Source organism: Nesoenas mayeri (genome assembly GCF_963082525.1).
Source record: "Nesoenas mayeri genome assembly, chromosome: Z".
Lineage (NCBI taxonomy): Eukaryota > Metazoa > Chordata > Aves > Columbiformes > Columbidae > Nesoenas > Nesoenas mayeri.
The window spans coordinates 62,626,706-62,652,635 of record NC_137542.1 but is presented as its reverse complement, the minus strand read 5'-3'; the positions used below and the strand labels follow the sequence as shown (position 1 = coordinate 62,652,635).

Here is a 25,930-nt window from a genome sequence, read left to right as displayed (position 1 = left end):
AAAAAGATTTTTTTGAAGTTATGTTCTCTTTAAGAGCAAAAGAAATTGGCATTGATCAATCATCATCTACCTGTTGCACTGGATCTCCCAGACTCTAACCTGTCCAATTGACTAACAGCTGCTTGTTTCATGCTGTTGTCAGTACACAGACATGTAAAAGAGCCACCTCAGAGTTGTACAAGTATTAAGGATAGGTCTGATGAAGATATTTACTTTCATGACGTTAGCTTTTAGCTGCATTTACTGATGCCGCTGTATCTTAAGTCCAGAAATACAGCCCTGTAATCTCCTGTACTGGAAACGGTTCCCATTGATTCAAAAACATTTTTTTGCTTTTGTGTGGCTTTGGTTTGGGGTTTTTGTTTTAGTTTGGGGTTTTCTCCTGCTCCCATTTAACTTGCAAATTACTGTTGATATGTTAGACTTGAAAAACACATTGTGTACTTCAAGGATTTTTATTTTTGAACTCTGAAATACTATTTATCCTTACAAACTTTGTGCAGATTTCTCTGGAGTCAAACTTCAGCTGCAAACATAGTATCAATCTAGCACAAGTGTTCTGCTAGTATTAAATACATCAACTGCTACAGCTTCAGAAAATATTTTACATCCTGAAAACCCACTGTAAGGTCAGTGCTTTTTATTAGATACAAATTAATTTGATAAATGCATTATGGAAAGACTAAGCTAAACCAATCACACTTCATGCTAGACATGTTAATGGTGCTGTATAAACTCCAGCAGTGCAGATTGACCCACAGTGAAAACGCAGCTACTACAAGCAAGAATCATCTATATATCCTATTTTACCAAAAACTAAAACCTGGCAAACCAGTATTGCCTGCTTTTCTTTCTTGCTCTTACCCTTAGTGCAGGGTAGTAATTTCAAATCTTTAAAAAAAAAACCACACACACACACACTTATATATATATATATATATACACACATATATATATATATCTTTGAGAACTGTTTCTCTTTGAGTTTTCTGTCAATACATAAATCTGAGCCATCCAGTGACTGAAGTTTACTCTCAAGAAATGAATTACATAGAGCAGGAAGCTTTTCTGCACATAACACTGTGGAATGCCCCCAACTGCTTTAGTTATCCATCTAGGGATTTTCACAAATCTTAATTTTGACATCCACCCACGATATTTTTAAACATTAACAATAATATTAGAAATTATTTAATGAGTCATCACTATCTTCAGTCTTCCAAGAGAACATCATTTCTGCTGACAGAGTAAGCCAATTAAGTTTCGACATGCAAAATCCTCCTTTGAGAGGAGTATTAGCAACTAATAAAAATTCCAATACAAAATATGGCATTAAGTGTAAACCTTACTGGTAGTCACGTTCTCAGTAGTTCAGACTTTATTTTTCACACTCACATATAACACACATCCAGTTTATACACAGATAGCCTGTATTTCAGTAATTTAAGATCTGAGCTGCAAATCACCATTTTGCGACAATTTTTGAAACAGCGTTAAACTGCGAAGTCTAGATTCTCGTGCACCATCCTTCCACAAAATAATGAGGTGGTCAGCAGAGCACGTGGCCAGTCCCAGTTCACCAAAGTACAGGAACATCTGCAATGAAATCACTGCTATTACCATGATGCCCGCATGAGATTGTCAGCTTGCTTAAATGCTCAGTGTACAGCTGGACTAACAAATACATGTGTCTGAAATTGTCCTGCTTGCACATAGGGATGAAAAATCACAATGTATACTTTCTACATGTTTGTTACAAAATGTCTACATGAAAACACCTCTTAAACAGCACTTCACACTGAAAGACCTCTGTTTAGGAAAAGCAGTAAAGCCTTACAGATAGAGAAGCTAAGGTACAGAACATCGAAGAAATTTGTTCCAAGTCAGCAGTAGAATAGTGAATAACTTGCACGAACTCTGTTCCCCTGGCTTCTTAGGAACAGAAGCCACTGTTCACTTGGGTACACTGTCCCCTTTCCACACAACACCACAGGCTACCATCACCAGAGCCAGAAGGATCAAAGAGTAAACAACTGTGACAGACATCAGCATGTGCCTGGTCACACAGAGGAAGCCAAACCAGCAACAGCTGCAACACAGGAGAAAAATACAGCAGCAGTGGAGTGATTTTGCAAGACCAGTGGAGCTGAGAAGTCATGCATGTAGTCATCCCTGACTTGGGAGTCCTCCACAAGGCTGCCTACATCTAGGCACTGACTGCAGTTCAACACAACTGCCAACAGAACCAAGTCATGTGAGGACACTATGGCATGCCTCCAGTGTCCTGACTCTTCAGCTTGTGGAAGGGATCTGCACATGGGAAGCATTCAGGCCAAGGACTGTGCTACAGCCCACCTGCACTGGGAAAAGCCACCTACTAGCTATGCAGTTTAAGTAGAAATACTCTGGCCAAGCTCACATCTTTGACCAACACATTTCATCAACATGCAACATTTCCAGCCTCAACTGCTCCAGTCTGCCCATAGCTTAAAAACAGAAATTTCCATATGTAGAATACTGCAGAAAATCACATCCACCATCACCTCAGTTACTCCTTGGCTCTGCAACATCCCAGCAAAGAACAAACATGTGTCTCTCACCTCCTTTGCTGCACCTCTTGCTAAATTACACACTATGTCCTCTTTATTAGATAGCAACTATCCATACTGATAATAGGGCATCTTCAAACAGTTTTTCCCAAAAAAAAAGATGGTAGAGAGAAGCAGAAAGCCTTGCAGAAATCCCTGTAGCAGAAAGGTTCACCTTCTGAAAAAACACTCAGTCTCATGAATACTTGTGAGCAAAACTACTCCAGAACTACACTGCTCCTCTCTACCTGCCCTTTCTCCTGCTCCTGCCAAGAATCTGTATAAAAGTCCACTACGGGAAAGTGATTTGTTACTCAAATAGCTTTGTCTAATACAAAAAGGTGTGGAGGGAAAATGCCATTTGAAATATAAAACATACTATGTTAGGCAGACAGAAGCACAGAATGGTAGCTAGTATAAAATTAAAATATCTCCCTAAGGCTCAGAGCACAAAAGGCTAAGAAAGTCTTGCAAGGGTTTTTTTTATATAAGCCCTCATTTAGGTTGAGAACTTAAGATGAAATCTGGAACAAACAAATCATTCCCAGCTGTATTGTTTGTAAGACCTCAACAGATTATCTGTACCATGTACATGTGTGCCTGCACACACAGTCCTCAGGTATCAGTGAGTATCTGAGTTCTCATTAGAACTTTAAGTCAGTATATATTATTGTTTTCAAAATGAACTAAATACACCACATAACAACATGTTCCCAGCCTCCAGAGGCCAGACAGTTGAAAGCTACAGCTGCTTAAGAAACACTGCAAAAATTACATCAGTAAGTGAAATTCACTCGTGAAATTCACTTGTTCTTATGAGACCTGACCTACCTGCACAGCTGATGAATGACCAATTAAATCACCAACCAATTCCAAGAAATACATAGGTGTATTCTCCTGCATCTTCTTAGCAGCTTGGTTTGCCTGCTTGTTTGACCTTCCAAATCCCCACATATTGAAAAACCCTGGAAAAAAAAAAAAAAAAAGGCAAAAATCATAAATACAGTTTATTTCTTCTATCTAAAGAGAGAACTACACGAGTCACTTAAAATCTAAAAGCAGGACAGTCTGCATGGCAAAGTGACAGTAGCATTGTGCTGCACAGCATTTCTACATCTGGGTTACTCATCTTGAGTGGGGAAGGAAACATAGCTAGTTTGCCTTTTGGCTTTACTAGACATAACTCAGCAAACATGTTGAATTACACACCTGGATAAGACAATATAGAGATTTAGCAAAAAATGCACAGTTTGCCTAAATGAACAAACTGAACAGCAAAGGCAGATGAGGAACAGTTATGTTTACCTCCTAAACTCCTCCTAAACTGTTACTTGTGCACAGAGAAATGAGGTACCAGTCTCTATCCTGTGTTCCTGCAGTAAGGCATTAGAATGCTGGCCTACAAGTAGGAAGCAAGTTTCTGACACTGAATTGCCTGTTTCTATACTGTCCACTGGGTTTCTCCTTCAGATTTAAAACCATCAGCCAAACTGGCGTGTATAAATAGTACGCCATATGTTCCATTTAGATAAGAAGAAAATACACATCTGTCACACAGCCTCCAGAAGAACTATGTAGTAATACTGACAGAAGTAAGAAAGTTTGTTTCTGTACACAATGCAGTTCAGACTTTCTTCCTAACCCTTCCCTCAGCTCCATCAGCACACAAAACAAGTGTGCTAGACGCTGGCCCTGGTGCAAGCGAGATAACTGGAGAGATGAACTCTACTTTATTCTACTCTACTTAATTCCTTAGAAAAAAAATAGAGCAAATCAACAGCAGTCTACCCATCTCACTACTGCATATGGTTGCTTTCAAATATCTCCAATCACAGAAGTTATAAATTTCCAATGTGAAACCAAATACCACTTGTCAAAATAAGAAGCAGAACTGTGTATAATAGATCAGCTGTCACCAGCAATATGGAAGGCAGAATATTTGTGAAAAAGTGTTTCTAAATCAACCCAGGCAGCAATAACGTACTTGCAAAAATTACCATCAGCAGGTGAATAGCCAAGTAGGCAAGATACATTAGGAAAATTATTCACAGCTCAAATAAAAAAACTCCTACAAGTGAGAGTAACAGCTCATTACTGTTCCCAGTCCATAATACTAATTATATTGTCCAGAGTACCTGTCTAAGAACACAACTATCAGTGCCCAGGGAAGCAAGTGCTACACAGGCAGGCTCTGTACTTGGGAAAAATGCTTCCTAAAACACTAGCAGCTAGCCCTGAGGGTTGCAATGCTCAGATGTAGTATGTGAGGTTGGATACAGCCTCAAAGTGAGTCCCAGTGTCATTCCAAGTTCAAGGAGGAGACAGGGAAAACCTTTTTTTTTCTGCCAGCTTCTGACCTGCAAGCTTCTCTTTAGCTTTCATCACAAGGTCTTGCAACTATTTGTTCTTGCATGGTGGATGATCCAACACTATTCAGTACAAGCAGAAGTAAATCAAGGTTTCTCAGGAGAGGTCATAATTTTTGTTAAGACAGCTGATAAAACTATAAACTCTAAATAAGCTTTATGGCACAGAACAGCTTCAGCTGGACCTTCTAACTTCCCATAGCAGATCTCAGAGGGCTTGTGCACCCATGTCTTTTTTAGTTTCCCTCCCACACCTGTTATCAGTTGCTTGAACACAAGACATTATCTCTTCTTACAAAGCCTGTATTCCTACATGGTGAATACTGGGTTTCTTGTTACCCTTTTTTAAAGCTTCTTTTCACCACCCCACTACTAGCAAACCTGTTGGAACCGGTTCAGGTGGCAGCTGCTGCTTTTCTCGGAGCTCCCAAATGCGCACACTGCCATCTTCTGAACAGGAGATCAGCTGCCTGTAAAAACAGTTGATAAGCAACACCAGCCCAAATACTGATCTCTGCAAGTCACCTTGTGATGTTTCTATAAAAGAGACAGCAAGTGCCTCAGGTTCTACAAAAGTTTGCTAGAACTCTCCAATGTAGCGGGACATCCAGATGTTCCATATAAAACAAGGCACATTTTTAGCAGGACAAACTACAATGGACTTGCAGAATAGATCGAAAAAATTACACATATTCAACCTCATTTAAAAAGCCTTCCACTCTGTAAAACAAATGAAAACCCCCAAATCTAGACTCTGCAAACACGGTTCCCTAACTGGCTTCCATAACATTACTTTCATTAAGCAAAACCGTATTTTTTTTCTTATGGAAAAATAACAAAAGGAAAGATACTCCTTTTTGTCACATGTTTAAAACCCTTTAGAACAACACATGCATTTGCAAGATCAGGATCCTAATTTTTATCTTCTGACAGACTTTTGCTCCATTGAACAAGAGTACGAAGAAATCTAACAACACAACTATTAGATTATATATATGTAGCATATTGTCCAACTTGTCTGTTGAAATAAATTCCAGTTAGAAATTCGGCACTAATGAGCAATGGCTGGAAGTTATTTTTTGTTAAAACAAACATTTCAATTGTTGTAAAATATTTAGTGAAAAATATTTACTGAGTATGCCAGAGGCCTTTGCTTTATGGAAGTAAAACGCTACTAACCTGTATTTTCACAGTGCAGACAAAAGTGCTTTATCAAGTCTCATTTTGAAAATAACCAAGATATTTTACTCTGAGCCTGTTCATCAAGCATATTGGATTACAAGCTTTTTTAAAACTGAATTAAAACAATGCATTAAAAAAAAAAATCAGATTGACAAGCTCTATCGAATAACAACAGATCAAACTAAAGATCAAGGCCCTGCCCAAAGAATCAGAGGTAGCTTTGCCAACTGTCTCTAGCCATCCCTCAAGTTCTGCATTTCTTTATTGCATTAACAAAATGTACCATGACTCGTACCTGTTTGGAAGCTTCTCAATGTGCAGTACAGAGGAATCGTGAGCCGTTCTCTGGCAAGCAATCACACGCTTCATTTGAAGATTATATACGTATATGCCTTTCCCAACAGCAGCAAACACACACTGGAAAGAAAATTCAATGGAACAACTTACAGAAACAGATACTGAAAGATCACTCTGCGTGTAATAGATTTCCAGCAGTACTATGATGTCATCCAACCCACATTATCTAGCTTGTTTCTGTTCTGTACTCCAAGCAGTTTTTAAATGTCTTTATTTTCATTCTGTAGTTACAATTTAAGCAGAAACCAGTGATATCAACACATCAACACATTTCCTTAATTAAAAAATTATGTTCTTACACTAAAATAATGGTCTGTGTTTTGACAAACTCTTGTTTTATCAACAAAGACTGAGAATACAGGAAGCTGTTCTGCATTTTTGCCACCTTTTTAAAATTTAACTGAAGCTGTACAAAGAGGTATTGCTCAACCATCTGGGCTCTACTGAGTGTAGAAAAGTAACTCTCTCACAGAAAGGTATTAAAAAATACTGCAAAGATCTAGAACAATTTTGCACTTTCTATTTCAGGGCATAGCACTAGAATCACTTTTTCTTTCACCATTCAAAAGTCTCACAATAAATAAAATTCTGCAGCAATTTGTTTAGTTCAGTCCCATGAACAGAAGAAAGTCCTCAGCAGCCTCAGATTCCACATTCAATATTTTAACTATTTCTGAATTCCCAAAACTATTTTTCCCTGCCTTAAAACACATCTTTTGTAGCTTTCAAGCAGGGAATCAAAATGTTTTTAAGCCAAATTATAGAACTTTTCCTGAAGAGGATAGGCTTTTTGCTCCTTCTGGAATGAAGCACCCACAACAAAATCATTGGAAATTCTACCTTTAGAGACAACTACACCTCCTTCCCCCAACACCCACAGCCCACAATGTTTCTCTCTCCAGTATTTTATGAATGCTCTTTTGACCGACAAATGTGTCAGGTGACTACTTGGTCCTCAGCCTACATTCAGGTTTTTCCACAGCTTTTATTTTGCTACAGCTCATATTTCTGAATCTGTTTCTAAGATTCTGTTTCTTAATTATTGCCCAGCAAAGGCTCCAAAACAGAATCCCACTGTACCCTAACTATGAAACATCTTTTCTTTTGCCACTAACAGTCAGTAATATTTCACAAAAGTATATAACAACCTGAGAATTTTTACTTTTTCCTGAACAATAAATGGGTTCTGCCTGAGTATTCCGACAAAGAACTCCTGAATTACCTCCAAAGTGTGATTAGAGTAGACTGAATTTTGAACCCATATTTGTGCTCTTTACAATTGAGGATAGCCCATCTGAACAGAAGCACAAATGTTTGTTTACTACTAAGCACAGACATATGCCTATTACTTAAGTCACTTCACAGTACGTTAAGTTCAAGAGGCGCATTTATCGTGGAAAGTGCATTTCCAGAACCATGGAATATGAAGCATGTATGCCATCAAAACATGTACCTCCTGTTTATATTTCTCCAGTGGTACTGTAAAGAACTAGTAAGTCTTTGTCAGTCAAAAATAAATACTGTTGTGATGGTCCATTATGTCAGTTCCCACACCATCAACATATTATGCCTTCAGTTAGATCAATGACCAAGTTTTTAATATAAAAAAAATTATATAAAAAATGTTGTTGTATAAAAATAGCTGTGCACATTTTAAATAAGCAAACTGAAAACCCTTGGCCTTCCGTGGTAAGGTCATGCTAGCTCACATAAAGTAGTTTACTCTGTTTAAAGCTTTTTACCTCCTCATCGGATGTTAGGTGTTGAACAGAAGTTTCATTTGGGCTTTGGGACAACTTTATTTCTGTCTGTGCATCTGGATTGACAGAGGAGTCCCAGAAGTTGCACTCAGATGCCTGTTCTGTCCAGTCAAGTGCATCCCAAACTATTAACTCACCCACATGAGAACCTGTTGCAAAAGTCAAGTCTAGAGAGGGAAAAAACAATGATATTAGAAAGAAATATCCATTTCACAAAAAATTACAACCCTAGAAAGTTGTGAGCTCATTTTCAAGTGAAGCTATGTAGAATATGCAATATGTAACTGACCAGACAAAAACCTCTCCTTTAAGTAAATACACATTTTTTTACCTAGCATTGCTCAGATGAGCAAAAGGAGATGGGCTCTCTCTTGTAAAATTAAAATTAGGACCAAGAACATTCACCAGCCACAGTGCACAGTACAGTATAGCAAAGGCAAGGAACACCACCAGTAGTATGTACAAGCATTTAAAGTTCATTTATTGCTGACATGCAAAACACTTCTATTCCTTGGACAAGCAGGTACACCTCAGACACAGAAATACTGATCACTAATAAAATGGATGACTTAATGGCAAGATTGAAGTAGCTGCTTGTGACTTTGTTAAACATACTTGGAAAGGAATTTTTTCAATAATACTTAACGCAGATAGCATACTGTCTTGTTAAGCCAGTATTGCTCCCCCTTCATAATCAAAAAGGAGAAAATAAGAGCAACAGGAAACCCTAGAAACAACTACCAAGTTTTCTTTTTTCCAGTTTCATGTTACCTCTGTACCACAGTCCCCTTGTGCTGAAAAGGCTGACACAAATAAGCCCACAGACAAATATACATTATTACATTGGGAATAACTTGTCCTAGGCTCTGGGAGTTCCTCATAGAAAAAAACAGGGAAGAACAAAGTAGAGGTTGATACCTGTAGCAGAGTAGACAGAATTTCAGGTAATAGCTCAGTATTGCCCTAATGAGCAGCAGAGACTGCATCAGAGCCTCTAAATAATGGATTTACATGTAGGCCCACTCCCGCACACCCGAACTTTCAGTTACCTTGGGACTACAACTGCAAGGCACTTGGCATGGTATATTCCATTTTAAGAATCAGAAGAAACATGAAGAAACAGCACTTTAAATTTTCCCAACAGGAAAAAGATGCAGAGTTCCACTCCCATCAATGACGCTGCCTCTTTTGTGCCTTTTCTACATTGTAACCTGCCTCGTTTCACTTCATTCTTGATCCATAAATAAGCCCCCTATATTTTCACATTTCACTATCTGTGCAGCTACACAGGAAGGTACATCTACTAGTTATGAAGTTTCACTCCAGTTTAAATTTTTGTCCTAATGAAAACGCCATAGTTTAAATATCCCCCTGGTAACTAACAAAACTAGTAACATTATAAAACGACTCTTACCATTGACACTGACTAATGACAAAATGTTATCCTGATGGTCAACAAGGCGTTTTACTTCCAGGACATTCCAACCTTCAGACCCATAATTCGAAGGAATCAACCTAAAAATTACTTCCAAGATAGAAAGAGGAATTATCTAAATAAGCTTTAAAAATCAGAATAAAATGTAGCTATGCTTAAATAAAACATAACATTTTCAGAAAGACAGAAACTAACACATTATAAAAGAGACAATACAAGATGTGCAAAGCCATTTATTACCACTTGTAACACCAAAAACATGGGAATAAATTTTGTCAGTGTTATTATTAAGGCCTCTTGCTACAGTAACTATAGGGTAAAACATCTCAGCCTAGTTACTCTGAAATTCAGAGAACTGGTCAACACCTGACGCTGCAGAAAGCAGAAGTGAAAAGTATTAGACATCTCTATAGATCAGCAAACAAAAAGCAAAAGGTCTTTCCTAAAGGCTTGTCTGACTGAAAACTATTATACAAAAGGATACAAAATGCTCAAGTAAGGCAATCAAGATCACCAGGAACTAAGACCTTATTTTAACCAGTCTTGGAATTTCTTTTATAACTCAAGGGCACTACAAAGGAACTGCACAAAGTTCAGATTGAAGTCTACATTGCATACCAATGTCTAAACACAAAAAGACTATTTTTAATTTGATCCTGATTCTTTGATGAGAATATCAGATTGCTATTTTTCAGCTAAGTGGTTAATCATGTTGAGCAAACTCTTTTGTTTTGCTGATTCAGTGCCTACTTTTTCTCCTGGATTTTTTTCCATATTCTGAAATTAAACTAATTTTACAAAATGCCCTTAGTTAAAAGGCTCTCCACCAACAGCTAGATCACGATTTACAGTTTGCATACAGAGAAAACCCTGTCTCCAAATGAGCGACAGAAACCATCACATTGTACCATTATAGTTTTGGACAGTGGAAAATAAGCAATATCTAAGGTCCCTGATCTTGGGATAGGAGGCTTCAGAGAAACACTTAACAGAAATGCAGCATACTCACTTAGCTCTTTGCCAACAGCTGCCGCAACACAATTTTTAGGCAATTCAATCAAAGCACTGATACCTTTGAAAAAATAAAGGAGATAAGGGACAAAAGTATATTTGTTGGCCACAAAAACACACAGCAAATTGTTAATTCCTTATTAATAAAGTTCTTCATAATCCTCCTTCCACTTACAATTTATCATCAAATTAAAAGCACATCACATGAAGTGAAAGTTAAGGGGCATTGGAAGTGAACAGTTTACCTTAGATGGAGGTAGATTCAGGAGTTTTGGTCCTGAATCTAGCTGAACTCTGAATGTCAAACCTGAGGTGAAGCTGAGAGTAAATAATCGTTTTATTCTACAGTTAAGATGTTTATGTTGTAATGCTGGACAATATTAAGGACACTGAGACTCTACACATAGTCAGTGCCGAAGTCATTAGACACTGACACTACTGCAGTATGCGTAATACTAAAATATCATGTAGAGCCAGATGAAGAAGAATAGATCACAAGATAAACGTCCAGCTTGCTGTTACTCTGCCTTCATCCTCCACAGAATTCCCCCATTCTGTGCTGCAACACCATTAAAGGAAAATTCCCCAAGGAACAAGCAATCTGCACATCCTGTTGACACCCTATACACAAGTTTCAATAGCACCTCATGCTAAACACTCGAGCACCACTTCCAACTGGTATTTGACACGATATTTTGTATTGAACCATGAGAAGTATTAATATCCTCAAGGATTCAGAAGGTTTTGCCTATCACTGCTTCATTCTATGACAAAATAAGGAAAATATTGGTTCCATTTTTTTAATGCAATTAACAGATTCATAGGTATCTTTGTAAAGTATGGTAATAATAAGCAACAGTTTTCTTTGCATAGACATTATATATAAGCTTATTAACAAAAAAGCATGATTGACATTGAGATCCAATTACATTTACTGTATTTCTATCAAAACCTGCATTTTCTACATCAAAAGTACTGATCTTAACAATTAAAAAAAAAAAAAAAAAAATCTTTACTCCTTTACTACTACAAACCTTTACTTAAGAATAATAAAACTCCCACTCGTTCACAGAGAAGCAGTCAAAGGATCTGGCTTGTGTTACAGTAAATATGTATAAGTCAACATCCAAGAACTAGCCCTGTAAGTTCGAGGTAATGTACAGTTACAGAGATTTGACATATTTTAAAATTCACACAGCACGGGAGATTAAAAGCAGTCTTAATTCTGAAACTATTAAGTCTGACATTTAAAAAAAATAGAGAGTGGCTCTAATACATAAAGTTATCATTAGAATTAAAGAGAATTTGCCAAGTTGGTTTTGCATCATTATACAGATCCATTTCACTTGCACTTTAACAGCTATAATGAGTCATTTACATTTTTACCTGCATCAGTAAGATGACTGCTCTTACACAAGAGATCTAATTTTCGGTTCCAAACACATAGATCACTCCCTCCAGACAACCATACATCCAGTCTTTGAAGAACTGTCAAACACTGCAGAACAAAAATCAGATATATGTCCCCTGCAAAAGTTCTACAGGGAATTTCTCAGTGAAATTATCACGAGCTTTAGCTAGATAAAGCTGTAAGTATTATGAAATACAGTTTTAAGGTGTCACTTTCCTGAGAAATACATTTAATTACATACCATGTTACATTTTTCTGCTGAAAAACAGATTTTTCAGTGATTTTTTTTTCTACTATTCAATAAATAGTTTAACTGTAGATTGAAGTTTCCAACACAGTAACAAAATCTAGCCATAAAATGACCTTTTTTCTACATCTTTCAAAAAGAAAATTGAGGTATTAAAAGTTCCAAAAACAAATTAAGAAACATGCCTACTTCTCAGCCACTCATTATGTACCTGTTCTTAAACCAAACTGCTGTTTAACACAACTGTCCATATGGCCCAATGAGCAATAAATAATAGAATTATTGTATATAACAAAACAAGAGACATACCTAGGGTTTCCCCAGCTTACCTTTACAGTAGAATGGAAACATGACACTTTCTGAACCTGTCTGCCACTAGTGCAGTCCCAAACCTGACTTTATTCATTAAGGAAACTGAAAGGTTTTTATATATTATGAATGTAACTGCTGTGTTTGTAACTAAACGGCAGATTGTGAAATAGGTATGCAGAGACTCAGTATCCTAAACCCTGATTGTCTTCAATATTTGGCCAAAATGACATATTAATAAAGGTCTGTTACGGATTCATTTTTGTAGCAAGGACTGCATCCACGTGTGAGCAATAACTAGTAAAATCCTAGTGTAATCCAATTAAACCTACTGGATATTAACAACCAAAAAACTTAAACCTGCAGCCTGCCTCAGTGCTACCTTTAAAAATAAAAACCAACAGAAGCCCATAGAAATTTAAATCCTCTCCAGATCTAGGGATACAATAACTGTTCTATCAGCTGATGCTGTTAAAATCAAATGTTTTTTTTCTTCAGAAGCATCTGGTGAAGAAAATGGCACTATAGCTGTAATTTTCTGTGTATGTCCATGAAGTTCAAAAAGTTTTTCTCCAGTCTGAAAAATAAAAACACAGAAAACTAAGTGTAAAATTTGGAAAATGCTTACTGCAGCGTGTAACATAGGTACAAAATTACTTTTGAAAGCGAGAATATCTGAGAGTTTAAAATCTCCCTTTCTAGTGTAATTTATGGATTTACTTCTTATTACCTTCAATATTGTTCAAGATCTTACCCGGAATTAAATAACGTCTTAAGTGTAAGTGTAAAGGAGTAGTACATAATAAAAATCACTCTCAGGGTAAAACAAACAAACACACAACCTATCAAACAAGCAAATACTTCTCTAAAAGCCCTTAGGAACTAAATTCTGTATTAAACTCATTTCATTTCAATGCAAATATTGGTCATTTAGCTTTTTTAATGGATACTACAGTAATCCAGTTCTGTTGACAAACCCTCTCTTGAAATTTTTTTTTTTTTAATTTAATTATTATAAAAACCTGAACTATATTTATGGCAAATACAGTGCTGCCTATTTCCTGACAGCTTTTTTAATATGTATATTATCTATAGCTTCAAGCTGGTGGTTTAGATAACTGTGGCTACTTCTGCTCTCTTTAGTTAGATGACAAAACTCTACAAACACAAGCATACTCACATTTTAAATACACAATGAAAGGACAGGGTAATTATAACTGTAAACTTCTTTACACTTGCAGGTTAAGTTTCTAAATTAAAACTACAGAGGACTTGCTTTAGCAAAAACATAATAAAAATCCTACAGATAGAAAATGGAACTCAGTTTCTAAGCTGGATATCTAAATGGCTTTTACATTCATAGACTGCTCAGAACACTGAGTTGATATACGCACATACATGGTTTTGAATATTCAAACTCAACTTGCTTTTCCAAATTATAGAATTACAAAAGGTCTCCAACAACAGCAAAGCACTAACTGAAACCGCTCAAAAGAGAAGTTTCAAGTTCTCCCTTCTGTATTGTAAAATTAGGCCATCATAAATGTCACACATTTTTCAGAAAGTTTCTAAAAAAGTTTAAAGTCTGAGATTTTTTTTTTTCCTCAGTTTGAATGTTTGGTACTCACAGTTTTGACAGCACAGTGTCTCCCTTTTAGATTTCATATTGAACTATCTAACTTGTATACTAGCCCTCCTTAACAGAGGTCTAACATGCATCCCTAGTCTATAATTTTATTGATACAGAGACACTAAGCAGAAGAGCAGAACAGAACACTGTTTCCATTATATTAATTATTAATTAATTATTATACTAATACACCTAATGTCTTAGTAAGGTTTTCAAAAATTATAAGATCTTATCATGGCAAGGAATTAAGGCTTTTTTTCTGCACTGCATGAAATGTTTGACTTACACTGACTTTGGTGTCTTTCCAATACAGTTTTTGTCAGCTCTCCAGTTAGTCTAATCAGTTATAACACAAAAAGGTATTGCTAATAGAACCACTGAAATGTACTTAAAACTTAAGTATATATATTAATGTCTGCAGGATTGAGACATTGTTACATATTTGTTGAGTTAGTAGTCAGCATTTCAGTGTTTACAGCAAACACCAAACATTTTAAAAGAAGAATTAAAGCCACAAGTTCATACACACTTCTGCTTTTCACATAATTATATCATGTCAAATCTTTCTAAAAATCACTATGTCTTCCCAAAACATTCTAACTTTTAAAACTTATTGTTTTCCTGGGTTCACGGAATTTTTACCTTTATAGTTCCCCTTTCTAAACAAAGATTTGACAGGCTCCCTACACTTAAACATTTTAAACAGTAACTCTGCAGCAATTCCTATTTATTCTGATTTTTCACTACTAGACATTTCTAACTTTCCCTAACTTTTACCCGCTCCATAGTACACAAGCTACCCCCAAAAGAGCTAACCTGAGCATTCCAAAGAAATACAATTCCATCATCTCCTGCAGATGCAAACCTGAAATTAAAAAAATAATAACTTTAAAACCTGTGAAAACATCAATGTAGCATAAGGTAATGGAAAAGCAGCAAACAGTTACGTAAGAAAAATATTTACAACATATATCAGACTCTGGCTTTAAAGAATAAATATGTATTTGAAAATCCCAATTACAGTTTATAAACTGAAGCCAGTACACATGAAGAGGTGTTTATCAACACATACCTACATAAGAACAAGGCTTTAGAATTTCAGTATATAATATTATAAATAGAATGCCACGTTACTGAACCAATTCTTTTTTTTTCTTTTTTTTTCTTTCTTTTTTCTTTTTTTTTTCTTTTTTTTTTAACAAAACCACAAAAAAACCCACAAACACGAGATCTTGCACACCTAATAAAAGCAAAGTCCAAAACCAAATATTATTGGTCAGAGCCAACTGACTACAAGATATTTTTAAAGTTACAAACAAGGTTCATATCATCATGTTAATCTCAAATTAACTAAGTTTGACCTACATTCAATCTTCTTCCCTAGGCTAGAGCGAGTATCTTACCATCTGCCTACATCTGCACCCTATCACCACCACAGCTACAGTGTAGCTGGAGCACGCATCCCAGCTATCCCAGTAAGAGCACCATGAGCTGAGAAAGCCTGGAACAGAAGCAACACATTCCACAGAAAATTGCATGCAGTTGTTCCTTTCAAGTATCTACCTTCTAGTTTTTCCCTTTGTTTTAAGTCTTCACCAAGGGTTAAACAGTTAACACTTAAAGAACCAACTAAGATTTCGTACTATGAACCATAAAGTCATAAAGGAGAGGTTATATCACTTCCAAACATTCTTCTTTTACCAGCTGTGAATGGTTTCATTCACTACATACAAATCCTTTCATTTAGAGTCTTTGCGATCACAGTGTTTGTGAAACTTACTTACAGAATAAGTTTTCAGGCATAAAGCCATATGGCTTCCCCCCCACCCCCTCTTTCTTCCACATAACCTCTTGGTTTATTCTATTATAGTATTAAAATATACATATATATATATAGATAGATAGATAGATATAGATATAGATATATAGATATATAAGCTGTACTTTCTTCATATCTTTCATTATTTTACATCCAATCAAGCCCCTTAATTAAAAAGACTAGTGGAAAAATCAAACTCTTATGCACACCTGTGATAACATTAATTTCTTATCTTTAGTTGCCTTTTAGCTCTGTTATACCTTGTTTTGTCACACCATCAACAATTTAAAATAGTAAGACTACCACAATTCAACAATAAGCCTTTATATCCCAGTTACTTTCTGGAGTAGTATTTGGAGCTGTGTGCCACTTGAACAAAATTCTGGGAAAAAAAGTTGTGTTTCAAAGAAGGCATGAGTGTAATTCATCAATGCAGAAGCTCAATAGAGTGCTGCTTTGTGTATTTTCCCTGCACCTCCTAACCAGGATTTCTGTTTAAATATAAAGGCATATTGGGGAGTCAGTCATCCTACAATTACATTCTATTCACCTAGGTGGAGATTCATGTGTCATCTGATTTTTTTCCAATCAGGATTACCATCATTCCTAACCTTGTCTGTTTCCTGAAGGAGCAAGAAATGGCCAAATGAGCAACAAAAAAGGCTATTCTTAAAATGTGTTATGAACTCTTTTTAGTTTAATGTGTCAAATGCTAGAGTATTACATGTAATTTTATCTCAGTCCATTTCGTGGAAGACTCTTGCTGGGGCTTACCGTTCTTCAGTGATCTCCAATCAATATGACCCTTATTTCATGTTCAGAAAGTACAAGGAAAAATAAAAAAATAAAAAAAAAAAAGAAAAAAACTTTCTGTTACACTTATACAGGATTTATTTAGTATCTTCAAAAACCAATCTGAGAAAATTTTCCACTCACTGGTTTTAGCTGAGCCACTGAGAAAACAAGAAAATCCTTCTGCAAAATTTTCAATAAGATGATATTATCTAAAGACCTGAAGCGTGAAACTTGGCTTACAATAGTTGACAAAAAGCACACAATGGAATAGCTGCAGAAACTAAATAAAAACATTTCAGAAGCTGAGTAACAATACTAATTTTATAAAAAAATCAAGTGAAAAATATTATCAGCTGTTTAACAATCCAGAAACTACCATATTCTTGATAAATAAAACCTTTAAATTACTGTCCAGTGAAGTGACTCTTAAACTCCTCAAACTCTCAGAATTTTAACCAGCTATGTAACTTACTCCTTATCCATATGCTATTTTACAACCTATCTTCAATGTAGCCATCCAGGCTTTAGTTTTACACTGATGATCATTAGTTTAGCTTCAATAATTTACCTGCTACCACACAATGAAGCCCAAAATGGTAAAAGATTTATTTGCATCAGACAGTGTGTGTAATCTAAGGATACTCTGGTATTTCTATAAAGACCAAATACACTTATCAAGTATGTGTTCTGGGAAAAGTGTATTTTGAGGAAAGGTTATTTTAATAACTTGTCTGTGGGAAAAAAAGGACTGAAAAAAACCCCACAAGATTCTTCTGTTTCTATAAGAATCTCCTGTAGGATTACTATAATGTAGAAAAAGAAATCTAAAGGCAATGCATGTAACTTTTCTAACATATCACAGTATCACAATATGTTTGGGATTGGAAGGGACCTCAAAAGATCATCTAGTCCAATTCCCCTGCTGGAGCAGGAACGCCTAGGTGAGGTCACACAGGAACATGTCCAGGTGGGTCTTGAATGTTTCCAGAGAAGGAGACTCCACAACCTCCCTGGGCAGCCTGTTCCAGTGTCTGTCACCCTCACTGAGAAGAAGTTTCTTCTCAAATTTAAGTGGAACCTCTTGTGTTCCAGCTTGATCCCATTACCCCTTGTCCTATCATTGTTTGCCACTGAGAAGAGCCTGGCTCCATCCCCGTGGCACTCACCCTTTATATATTTATAAACATTAATAAGGTCACCCCTCAGTCTCCTCTTCTCCAAACTAAAGAGACCCAGCTCCCTCAGCCTTTCCTCATAAGGGAGATGCTCCACTCCCTTAATCATCTTGGTTGCCCTACGCTGGACCCTCTCCAGCAGTTCCCTGTCCTTCTTGAACTGAGGGGCCCAGAACTGGACACAATACTCCAGATGTGGTCTCACCAGGGCGAAGTAGAGGGGAAGGAGAACCTCTCTCGATCTACTAAACACCCCCCTTCTAATACACCCCAGGATGCCACTGGCCTTCCTGGCCACAAGGGCACAGTGCTGGCTCATGGTCATCCTGCTGTCCACCAGGACCCCCAGGTCCCTTTCCCCTACACTGCTTTCTAATATGTAATTTCCCAGCCTATACTGGAACCTGGGGTTGTTGCTGCCCAGATGCAGGACTCTACACTTTCCCTTGTTAAATTTCATTAGGTTATTCCCCACCCAACTCTCCAGTTTGTCCAGGTCTCGCTGGATGGCAGCACAGCCTTCTGGCGTGTCAGCCACTCCTCCCAGCTTGGTGTCATCAGCAAACTTGCCGATAGTACACTCTATTCCCTCGTCTAAATCGCTAATGAATATACTGAATAATACTGGCCCCAGTACTGACCCCTGAGGCACTCCACTAGATACTGGCCTCCAACTAGACTCCGCACCATTGACTGCCACTCTCTGGCTTCTCTCCTTAAGCCAGTTTGCAACCCACCTCACTACTCTATTGTCTAGACCACACCTCCTCAACTTAGCTGTGAGGATGCTGTGGGAGACTGTGTCAAAGGCTTTACTGAAGTCAAGGTAGACCACATCCACCGCTCTGCCATCATCCATCCACCTTGTTACATTCTCATAAAAGGCTAAGAGGTTGGTGAGCATGACTTACCCTTGGTAAAGCCATGCTGACTGCCCCTAATAACCCTCTTATCCTTGATATGCCTTGAGATGGCACCAAGGATAAGCTGTTCCATTACTTTCCCAGGGACAGAGGTGAGGCTGACCGGTCTGTAATTACCCGGGTCCTCCTTCTTGCCCTTTTTGAAGACTGGAGTGACATTTGCTTTCCTCCAGTCCTCGGGCACCTTTCCCGTTTCCCAAGACTTGGCAAAGATGATGGAGAGCAGTTCAGCAATGACTTCAGCCAGCTCCCTCAGCACCCACGGATGCATCCCATATACATATACATAGTTATCACATTAAGAATGGAAACTGACATACTAAAAATTCTCCATAGAGTCTTCAGTGAAATGTGTATATATTTATTTACTTATTTTTAATTTACATTTATATTTACATAATCAGTAGAAAACAAGATTCTGCAGGCATTCCACATTTGGAAGAGATCACCTGCCTGATCAATGTGCACAGGGAAAGAGAGAAGCTCCCTTCACGAAACAGCTGCTGTACACTGCAAAGATATAAGCCACACTGCTACCCATGTTAACTTTGTGTAGTGTATTGATTAATATATTTTAAATCCCCTTCTGTGTCTGATCCATAAAATATATAAATTACTGCAGCTTCTTAATGGAGGGACTCTCACCTATTACTCACATTCTTAGTTTTAAAGGTTTTCTATTTAATTCTCCACATCAGCCAAGAGTCATTACACTTACTGTTGACTAAAGACATCATAACTTTACTTTTAAGGCAGATAAATATCTCCTCTCTTGCAGCATTATTAACAAGTTATATTAGAGAACATGCAAGGCTAACTTGGAGAAAGATAAGAGAGAAGCCAGGTTGTAACACAAAACCATCATAATTCATTATCTCAGTCACACTTCCAAAGTGGCAATGGTAAATGTAGTGACTTCATCTCTGCTTCATAATCTATCTTTCAACTTTTAGATAACTCCATCCTCAGAGTCTACAATAAAGCTGGACCTAGCTACAAGGATCTAAGAACAGAACCAACAAATACTGTCATGGAATATTAAAAAAAAAAAAAAAAAAAAAAAGTGGAAAAAGCTAAAAATCTGAAGAGTGAAACAAAGAAACAGGTTTCAAAGAAGTACAAGTTGAACAAGATCTAATTGGAGGAGATATGTAATGCAGAAATTACACATATGCTGAAATTTACTAAGTAGTCATTTTGAACAAAGTGGTGAAAATTTCAAAACTTGAGAAGTTCAGAAAAAAGTCCCATTAACTGAAGCTCAAGCCAATCAAGCACTAGAGTTTCAGAAGAAAGTATAACAAAATACTAGAAAGTAATAGCAACATTCAATATTGCTGAGAATGTCATGTCCAATTGCTACAGTGTATCTGTAGGAGTCTATTACATTGCTGTGTAGAAGCAAAAGGTGAAATAACAGCTGTCCTCAATTCAAAAACATAAAACACACACGTCCAGAAAAGAAGAAGGCACTACTGCATGCTGTCTTGGAAGAAAGTGTGTGCATGCATGCACAGAAGGGAACGTTCAACCCAGGAACACCTTAAAAGGACTGAATTAGCTTAAGGCCTTTCTTTCAAACAAGAAACATAACTCCATCACCATTATTTTCTCACAAAAGTGTAACAAGAGAGGCCAAAAGATGTAGTAGCATACCAAGAAAAGGGAGTGTTCCTCCCATGCCTTTTTAAACTCCAGGCTTTTTCTGCCCACCCCCACCAAAAATAAAAAGAGAGGATTAAAAAAATATTACTACGTTTTAATAAATATTCTCTGAACTATCGCCAAGGATGCTGTGAAACAATATGAAACACAATTTCATACCTGCAGTCATCTATTTGCACTAGAAATCGTACTATATCTTGATGACCTTTCAACACAAGGAGCTCCGTGTAAGGATTCTGTATTTGTTCTTCACCAATTGTCTGTACAGATGATTTCTAAAATTCATTAAAAAAAAAATTATTTTGTAGTGACAGAATTATTTTCACCACATCTTTGCAATGTCTAAAAATGGACTTATAGTCTCATGTGTGAACATATATATATATTTGCAGTTAAGTTTCTGAAAATCATTATAGATGATCATTTCTTAATTATTCCAAGTAAATTATATCTTTCTATAGCATGTACTTCAAATTATAATATAGCATTTTCTGTTCAACAAAAACCATTTTGTACACCTTTAATCACTGACACAGTGATGAAAACCCAGTTTAGTCATAAGTTGTCATGTGGAGCCAGCTTCATGACTCAGTTCACCATACATTCATTTTTGCATTAAATTACACCTCTTCCAAGAGGTCTGTGAACCTATCATATCTTTCATCTACTGTTCAATTTTAAAATCCTATATAAAAATGACATTTAAAATAAATAAGAATAAATGCTGTCCTGTTACATAATATATAAATAATCTGTCGGGACTCAATTAACAAAATACCAAAAGGAACTGCTTAAAAAAAAAAAGAGAGAGAGAAAGAGAATGATTAATCATCTTATAAAACAGCATCTGCAATTATTCCCAACTAGACTATTAATTAAAAGAACAATCAATCACTCAGAGCAAGCTGATCACCAGGCAGGGTCAATACAACATTGTATAGGGCACGACAGTTCTGCTGATCTCAATCATAATTTTGTTTCAATAGAAGACAACTTTTTTGTATTTAAGATTTCCACATTCTAGAACAACATGCTACTAGACTTTTTTTTTTTTTTTAAAAAAAAGGTAATCTAAATAGCTTAGTAGTAACTGAGCACTATCTTCCTTGTAGATTTATTTTACATCACAGTCACAGTCAATGTCATCTTACTTCCAGGACTCTTGAGAACTTAAACAGAACCTGAACTGTACAACAGTAATTACTGAACACTGTACAACATGCAGCATGCATTAGAGGTAACCCTATGTGAAAGACAAATGTATTATCCTCAGAAACTTCAACATTTTCTTGAATGTATAATAAATTATTTTCTATTACTTCCATATTGGTACTCTGATATTACTCTTCAGAAGTTAAGAATGACAAAGTTAATATATAGGGAAAGAAATCTGTGTTTGTTTTTAAAATAAAGAGGTTGTCAAAATGCTAGTTCTTGTGATTTTATCTTGGTTTTGTGCTATCTGATGCATTTCACGAAGCAACTGTTCCTCATTTTATGCAATTATGTGAGAATAGCAGTTCCCATTTTAAATAATGGAAGTAGAACCTGTATAGTTACACAGAAAAGTTGGACAAATATGGAAACTTGGAGTTCACCTGTCAAAAGCTACACAAACCATTCCTTAAAAAAATGAGAGTCCTAAAAATCCTAAGCAAATCTCAGCATCACCAAATGACATTAAGAATCCTGCAGTCAGAAGACTTCCATTTTTATTTACTAACAGAAACACATATTCACAGAACAATAGTAACATTGCTTTGAAAAAGTCATTATTTGTAACATTAACATTCCAATTCTATATTCTGTTGCTTCCTATTCAGGACAAAACAGTGCTACTTCTTTTGAATAATGTGTCTAATATTTTTTCTGAATTCTAAGAATGTCTGCAAATATTGAAAGGTACAGTGCTGATGAAGTACTATGGATAACAAAAAAAAGTTTTTCCCCCAGTACTGTCACATAACAAGCTATGCTGTCTTTAGATTTAGAGTGCTGGGTTGGTTACATGTGCATCCTTTCTCTGGAAAAAAAATCTATTTTTGATATAAACTATTAATTGAACTACCTTGTAGCAACACCCAAGTTTTTAGAAGAAAAAGCTATTATAGATGCTGATGCTAAAGGAATCCATTCCAAACTTGCAGGCTTTCAGGCAGGACCTGTAAGGATCACTTCAAAAATCAGTAAAAAAACCACAACATTCATCTCAGCTCCAGAACTTCCTATAACCCCTGTGACCCGATGCATTTAAAAGTGCCATTTTCAAAAGCAATTCACAAAATATAGGGATGCATGAGTATACAGACCTACTTATGTACCTATTATAGAGCATGACAAATTAGATTATATGGAGCATGATGCTACTGCAGTTACACTGTTCCCATTACCAGAGCCACCCTGCTGAAGTCATACACCATCCGTACATGGCCATCAGCTGAAGAGACTCAGAAGCCTAAGTCTAAGTGATTTTCAGTTCCATAGTAAAAAATAAATGGGTAAGGAGAAATTCATATTTCACGAATTTAGAACATCTTTGCCAGAGGCTTTCTCTATTCACCCAGTGCAACGTCGTTCTAATACATCTGGCCTTTTCATGACTGGCTGAAGCCATAGCACATGAAATAATCACCTTAAGTCCATAGACAACACACTGCTATGGGCTTCCTTATCTGTTTAAGAAGACTACACAGAGAATTAATGGTTACCAACACGATTTTTTGATTAACAATATTGCCTAATGTAAGAAAGGAAAAAAAACAGTTTGGGGACTAAACCTTGTCAATATTTCTTACTCAGTTTTTCCACAGAGAAGCAAAACAACCACCATCATGCAGCAAAACAGCGGTGGCAATGGAAACACAAGTCCTGTGAATAGAGTTTAACCAAGCTACAAATGGCAGAATGGAAGAACTGGACCACACCTTGACTCATGCCCATGCTTTATTAAATCACAGTATAAACACACACAGGCACACACACCCACATAATTTCCCATCTTCCTTTTAAAAATAACTGCACATGAACCTGCTAAATATGACTGCAATACAACCAACATTTTGATGGAGAACAAAAGTCAAACATAACAAAAGAGGCATTCCCAGACATGGTCATTCCAAATGGCTTCAGACTCAAACTTCCACCGAAGTAACAAATGGCATTTGAAACAAACCATCATATTGTCATGGTTTTCTCACACAGAGCAGCTGAAATATAATTACTTCCTCATATTTGTCTAGATTACAAATGCACTAAGTGATGGGAGCCCAGTAACAGTGTTAATTAACTTCTGTTAAGTCCAGGCTGAGAACTTCAGCAGAGTCCTAGGGACAAGAAAATCCCAGTAATGTCTCCCTCAAATCCAGTAAGACTCTTTTTTCCAAATACAACAACAGGAAGGATACCAGTGTTCAGTGCACTACACAGGCCTAATTTATGGATGAGAAACTGAGAAGAAATGCTAGAAGATTACTACAAACTACAACTAGGCTATATAAGGAATAAGTTACTGCCTTTAATTTATATTATCGACGGCAAAGTCCCCAAGGCAGGACTCCATATGCTGGCAAGTTATACAACGTAACTCCCACTCGCCCAGGACGCGCTGAGCCAGAGGGAAGAAGCCGGTACGCTTCTGACTGCGAGGGCTCCCAAGCTCGTGGGTCTGCTTTTGTGCATATTTCACATCCCTTGTTTCTCCTTAACGAAGCTTGTAACCCCTAACAGCCCGGCAGTCTCACGGACTGCCCGCTGACCGTGACGGGGCGCGGGGCCCGGCGCGCTACCCCGGGACGGCACATCTGCCCTGGCAGCAAGGCCACGGCCAGCGCGCCCCTTCCTCACGGCGCTCCACCCAGACCCAGAGCTCCTCCCGGCCTCCCACCGGCGCCGTGCTGCGTGAGAGCAGCTGATCCCACAGACAGCACCCCCGACCCGGCCGGTGAGGAGGCAACGCTCACCGCGCCAACGGCCGCAACGCTCCTAACGCTCCTCCTGGCCCCGCCTCCCGCCGCCAGCTGCTCAGCCCCCTTCCGCCACGCCCGCCCGCCGCCTCACCTCCGCCAGGCCCTGCGGCTCCCGACCGCCGCCGATCAGCCACCGCAGCATCGGGACCGGCACCTGCGTGCCCGCCACGGGCGGCTCGTCTGCGGCAGCCGGCAGCTCGGCGGGATGGGCGGGGCGGGGGGAAAGGCCTTCGTAATCGAGCTCACCGCGGAGCGCAGCCCTTGAGTGGGCGGGGCCGAGAGGGGCCTAAGCAATCGATCGCCGAGTGGGTGTGCTGCCGCCGCCGGGGGGCGCTGTGAGGGGGTGACGGGACCCTCAGGCTGGTTCGCACGGGCCTGTGGGCAAATTCTGCAGTTATAACTGCCGAGTGTATGTATTTTTATGTACCGCTTCTAGAATATTGTGTCCAGTTCTGGGCCCCTCAGTTCAAGAAGGACAGGGAACTGCTGGAGAGAGTGCAGCGCAGGGCAACAAAGATGATGAAGGGAGTGGAGCATCTCCCTTATGAGGAAAGGCTGAGGGAGCTGGGTCTCTTTAGTTTGGAGAAGAGAAGACTGAGGGGGAACCTCATTAATGTTTATAGATACATAAACAGTGAGTGTCACCAGGATGGAGCCAGGCTCTTCTTGGTGACAACCAATGATAGGACAAGGAGAAATGGGTACAGACTGGAACACAGGAGGTTCCACTTAAATATGAGAAGAAACTTCTTCTCAGTGAGGGTGACAGACACTGGAACAGGCTGCCCAGGGAGGTTGTGGAGTCTCCTTCTCTGGAGGCATTCAAAACCCACCTGGACATATTCCTGTGTAACCTCATCTAAGTGTTCCTGCTCTGGCAGGGGGATTGGACTGGATGATCTTTTGAGGTCCCTTCCAGTCCCTGACATTCTGTGATTCTATGCTGTCTTCCAGTCTCAGATGAATTTTATGCTACAGTGAAAGAATAATTATTACCATTTTATTGTGACTGTCTTATCTGTTTCCTGCAGTAAACGACCACCAAAATTTTCTGTATATAACAGATTTCCCTTGGCCATGACTGTTTTCACCCTCCTTTAGGTTTGCAATGTCCTTCTTGGGATGGAGCAACAAATGTAGATGAGGCTACACCATCAGGCTAAGCCACAGCCTCACACAATTCACCATCCTGCCCCTCTTCTGTCCTTAACACAATGATCTTGGCAGCCTTTTTGAATTTTAAGTGCACATGGAGTATGATCACAAAACCCAACCCTAAAGGCCTCACAAAC

The 25,930-nt window shown here is 37.9% G+C and overlaps 1 protein-coding gene across 1 annotated transcript; it reads right to left on the bottom strand.

The window, feature by feature from the left end:
- Window positions 1-862: 862 nt before the first annotated feature.
- WDR41 (WD repeat domain 41) lies at window positions 863-24,826 on the bottom strand. Its single transcript, XM_080362612.1, has 13 exons — window positions 24,730-24,826; window positions 20,833-20,948; window positions 15,113-15,161; window positions 13,112-13,243; window positions 12,687-12,749; window positions 12,086-12,197; window positions 10,698-10,760; window positions 9,668-9,778; window positions 8,236-8,420; window positions 6,432-6,553; window positions 5,336-5,424; window positions 3,420-3,553; window positions 863-1,596 (listed from the first exon to the last, which is right to left on the bottom strand). The coding sequence occupies exons 1-13, from the start codon at window positions 24,778-24,780 to the stop codon at window positions 1,444-1,446; spliced, it is 1,380 nt and encodes a 459-aa protein (XP_080218738.1). The 5' UTR covers window positions 24,781-24,826; the 3' UTR covers window positions 863-1,443.
- Window positions 24,827-25,930: the final 1,104 nt, after the last annotated feature.